The sequence below is a fragment of the Octopus bimaculoides genome, chromosome 7 (assembly GCF_001194135.2).
Source record: "Octopus bimaculoides isolate UCB-OBI-ISO-001 chromosome 7, ASM119413v2, whole genome shotgun sequence".
NCBI classification, from domain to species: Eukaryota; Metazoa; Mollusca; class Cephalopoda; order Octopoda; family Octopodidae; genus Octopus; species Octopus bimaculoides.
In genome coordinates this window covers 104,781,475-104,786,572 of record NC_068987.1, presented here as the reverse complement: position 1 = coordinate 104,786,572, position 5,098 = coordinate 104,781,475, and the positions used below count along the sequence as shown (strand labels likewise).

The following is a 5,098-nucleotide window of genomic DNA, read 5'->3' as shown; positions in this document are numbered from 1 at the left end:
GCCAACTATTTTCTGTATATTTTAGATGCTTTTAAAAATATATTATTTTGCTGTGACTATTTCTTACCCTTTTAATTTTTCCATCAACAATTACTGAAAAATCTTAATATGATTTCCAAATGTCTCTTCTTGTTTTCAATATTTATAATTATGAAGGTGGTGAGCTGGCAGAAATGTTAGCACGCCAGGCGAAATTCTTAGTGACATTTCATCTGTCTTTACATTCTGAGTTCAAATTCTGCTGAGGTTGACTTTGCCTTTCATCCTTTTGGGATTGATAAAATAAGTGCCAGTTGCATACTGGGCTTGATCTAATTGATTGGCCCCCTCCCACAAAATTTCAGGTCTTGAGCCTAGAGTAGAAAAGAATATTTATAATTATGCTTGGATTTTGCTGTGTTTATACGAGTTGAGTCCAAGTCTCACCCAGAGAGACCTCAAGAGATTACAAGTTATAAGTTGAAGTGGGCAGAATGACTGGTTATCTACCGTCCTGGTCATAATGCCCATTTAAACTTATCACTTGCTGTCTCTTGATATCTCTGGATGAGGCTTGGACTCAACTCAAACATACACAAAGCAAAATCTCAAACATCATCATAATAATTGAAAATAAGAAAAGACATTTGAAAATTATATTGAAAATTTTTCAGAAAATGTAGACAGAAGCATCAAAAGTGTAAGAGATGGTCACATCAAAGTAATAAAACACTTAGAACATCCAGAAAATGGTAAATGAAAACCATAAAAAAAAAAACCCTACATCTTCCTACATATCTACCTACATATTTTGAGAAGTCCACTGTGTGGCATTATTATTCTGTAGTAATGCCCCTTATATAAATATAAACGTATCAAAGCCAGACTAGCTTTTACCACGTTCATTTTTTTGTCATTCATTATATTGTTTTGATTTAATGTTTTTACAGATAACCCTAATTGATCCCAAAAAGAGTATGAACTTGAATATTTTCCTGAAACAATTTCGTCGCAGCAACAAGGAAATTGTGGATCTAATTAGGAAAGCTGACACTAGGACCTTTGGTGTGGAGAAGTTGAAAGGTTTAATTAAGTTGCTCCCACAACCGGATGAGGTGAGGATTTACTATAACTAGAGTGGCTATGGGGGAAATATTACCTTGCTTGGAAACAGGTAAGGATAGGTGACAGGAAGAGCACCTGCTTCAGTAAACTTTGTTTGATCCATGTGAGTATGGGAAAGTAGATATTAAAATGATGATGATGAGGAGGAGGATGACCTACTCAATTTTTTTGCCATGATTATAGTGGTGTTCATATATTCATATTTACAACAGTCTGACCTTTGGATCATTCTTCTTATTGTTGACAATTTCTTTTATTTATTTTTATATGATGTGCTACCATATTCAACCTATTATTGATGTGCTACCATATTCATATATTCATATACCATATTCATTATATGATGTGCTACCATATTCAACCTATTATTTATAATTATAAATATTTAGCCTTTAGGCTGTTTCTCTACATATCACAGCTTCAGCCTGACTTAATCTTTGTTTGCTAGTGTGTAACATTAGATTTGAAAATGAATTATGATCAGAGTCCATTGTGATATGTCACAACATTTCCAGTAAAGAAAATTGCCCTCTTTGGTAAGTCTGTGGCACTCTTCTCATGCATTCAAAATACATATTCCTGACTTGTCCAAAAACCCAACAGAAAGCTAAGAGATCTATAAGTACACACCATACTCTAGAATCATTAGTCCAATGTTATCATACTTTATAATAAAAAAATTCTTTCTTTATTAAATTCTTTATTTAATCTTCAGATATTGCAAATATAATTCAACTAAAACGTTTTCTGTATTACATTTTGGTTTGATTAATTCTAATTTAATGGATTTTTGTCTCTTCCAGATTGATTTGATTTCAAATTTTGATGGTAATGTTGACAAACTTGGAAATGCTGAGAAATTCTTCCAACTTTTGATACAGCTTCCTGATTTTCGGTGCCGCCTTGAATCTATGCTCTTGGTTGGTGATTTCAGTTCTCAATTAGCTTTGATACGTCCAAACATTCAGCTGCTTCTTCAGATTTGTACAAAACTTACAAATAATGTTGCATTGAAGAAATTTCTTCGTTACGTCCTTCAGGCTGGGAATTTTCTTAACAAGGTATTGTTGTTGTTGATGTTTGATTTTGATTTTCCATTAATTCAAAGTATTGTTATGCTGGCAACTAGGAACATAATATGTTGACACTTGAGATGCTAGAAATAACAGTGAAATCTCTAACCTATTTTAGACTGTGTACACAAAGTAGAAATCTCTGTCAAAATTTCATTACAACATGGATTAAATTAACATCACAACTCTGTTGTTTTATGTTTAATCCTACAGGTGAGGTTCAGGGTTGTATGTATGTGTGTCGTCTAATTCAAAAAGTCAAATACACATGCATGCGCTCTCTCTCTCTCTGACACACACATAGAGATTTGTTTTGTCATTTTACATTAATTTTCCATGTTAACATAGGTTAGACATAAACATATTAAGGCATTGTTTTACAGCTGGGTACCATTCCTGTCACTAACATTAGCCTAAATACCAGTCAAGTACTGGATACTTGATGCTATTGATTTTCCCCTCCCCTTAAAATTGCTGGTCTTGTACCTTAATCAGAAATTAGTCTTATAACTGCAACTAAAGGGTTTGTTTGGTTTTGGTTTTCACAGGGGACAACTTCCGGTAATGCAGTTGGTTTCCGTATTAGTTCATTGAACAAATTGATTATGACACGATCTAATGTGGCTCGCATTTCTCTGCTGCATTATATCGTTGAAGAATGTGAAAAGGAGGACAAAACTACTTTGAGATTTGTTGATGATCTCTTAGAACCATTACAAAAGTCTACTAGGTAAGTAAGCAAAAACTAATGTTAATCAACCCACAAAATAATAATAGTAAATTGTGATTGACAAACTAATTTTTGCTATGCTTAGTCTATGTTGCCATTACCAGCACCAACTTGAGTTAGATCAGTTTTTTTCCAGGTTTGTTTGATTTTCATCTTCTGCCCATCTCAATCCTCCATAGCATAAAAGTTCCATTTGGTGATATCCAATATGATTAATAATCAATATGTGTTTTCACAGTGCAACAAATGTGATTTTTGCTCATGTCAAAATGTTTAATGTACTATTCTATATTTTGAAGATGGCACGGTGTGATTTGGGGAAAAATTCAGCTGCTGTATCTAACAGGTTGAGTGACAATGAAGAGGCTCCTAGGGAGCCTTTAGTGTTGCAGCTAATCAAATCTATGATTGTCTCCTACTTCACACAATTTCCAAAGTACTGTGATATTAAATATCGCAGAGTAAGAACGAAATTAAAGGGCAGTCAGTCACAGATGTCTAACAGCCCCTTGTATGGTATTTGTTCCATCTAAATTGCAAATAGACTCCCTTATCTCTCGTCATCATAAATATAGTGAACCAGTGACTCAACCATAAAAACTCTGTTAATGGTTATGAAATTCAAAATGATATTAAAAAAGAAATTATTTTAATGAAACTACCATTCTTATTCTTGCTATGAAGAAGACAATTTTGATTCAGTAAAGTATTTCATTTTGTTTTAGATTCAATTTAGAAAATATCAAGTCAGAATTTAAACAGTTAAAGAATAATGTGATATGTGTCCGAAATCAGCTCAACAAAGCTGAAACTGAAATATCACAGCAGTTTGAAGACTTTATGGAGGTGAGTGGAAAAGGTCAAACAAGTTAAGATTAAGGAATTCCTGGTATTATCTGTGTGTTGAAATCATTGCAACATCTTGCATTATTCAATATGGAGATGATTTTTCAGAAGGTACCATGTGTTGCTTGATGGTTAACAAGGTTATGCATTGATAAATGATTCATAAGATTTGTAAGATAGCAGCTTAAAGTATAAAAATAATCATGTTATTTATCCACTTGCAGCTTCCTCGAACATAATACATACAACATAAAAAATAACCAGAGAACTGAAAAATGTAGCCAGAAGGATCATTGGTTACACAAAATCTTTATAACAGTTTAGGTCAGTAGACAACTAAATGTTCTGTAGGGTAATATTTATATTCTCATTCATTCCCTTAATCATCTTATCCATATAAATAAACACATGAGTATTATTATATAAATATTTGTTTGGAATTTGAGAAAGAGAATATAAAGATATGAGTAAGCTAGACGCTATTGTTCAGTTAATTGAAGGCTCACGTTACAGATAGATATCAGATAATCGAAATTTTGGGAAAAGTAAGTTGATACAGATGAGATTGGCTCTGGTCTTTAAAGCCAACTACAGAAAGTATCTGACATGCTTCAGTCTTATTAGACATCTTCAGTGAATCTTATTCTGTCAATTGACAAAACTTACAAATGATCAGTGTGTGTGTATACATCACCATCATCAACTGCTGGCATGTGTTGGACAGTTTCACAGGTGGTGGCAGGTCAGAGGAGTGCACCAGGCTCCACTGTTTGTTTTGGCATGGTTTTTATGGCTGGATGTGCTTTCTAACACCAACCACTTTACAGTTTAGACTGGGTGCTTTTTATGCGGCACCAGCATGGCACAAACACACACGTATGTATGTATGTATGTATGTATGTATGTATGTATGTATGTATGTATGTATGTATCTATCTATCTATCTATCTATCTATATATATATAAAGTGAGTGAGAGAGAGAGAGAGGGGTGGGGAGGAAATATAGTGACGCTGATTATGAATATCAAGATTCACCAAAAGTATATTATGAGATCAGAGTTATCTCCCTTATATGTTTCACATTTGAGACCGCATACATAATACATAGATACAAACTTCATACATAATAGCCATTGCATTGTACACACGATGTTTGTCAAGCATCATAATCAGTGGAATTAAGGACACTGACTGTTGGCCATCTACAAGGTTGTAGTAGAAGTTTAACATTGATTAGGCATGACATTCCACTAACTAACCTAGACCCGTGTTGATTATTTACACTTAAAGCTAGCGAACAGAGATATGCTTTTATATATATATATATATATATATATATATATA

At 33.3% G+C, this 5,098-nt stretch overlaps 1 protein-coding gene across 1 annotated transcript in view; it reads left to right on the top strand.

Moving 5' to 3' along the window:
* LOC106876454 (inverted formin-2) overlaps nucleotides 1-5,098 on the top strand; it is a 66,656-nt gene that overhangs the window by 55,006 nt on the left and 6,552 nt on the right. The window contains exons 8-11 of the mRNA XM_052969464.1: nucleotides 930-1,094; nucleotides 1,908-2,165; nucleotides 2,726-2,907; nucleotides 3,633-3,753. Of these exons, the coding sequence (XP_052825424.1) occupies nucleotides 930-1,094; nucleotides 1,908-2,165; nucleotides 2,726-2,907; nucleotides 3,633-3,753 (726 nt within the window). The remainder of the gene's footprint in view (nucleotides 1-929; nucleotides 1,095-1,907; nucleotides 2,166-2,725; nucleotides 2,908-3,632; nucleotides 3,754-5,098) is intronic.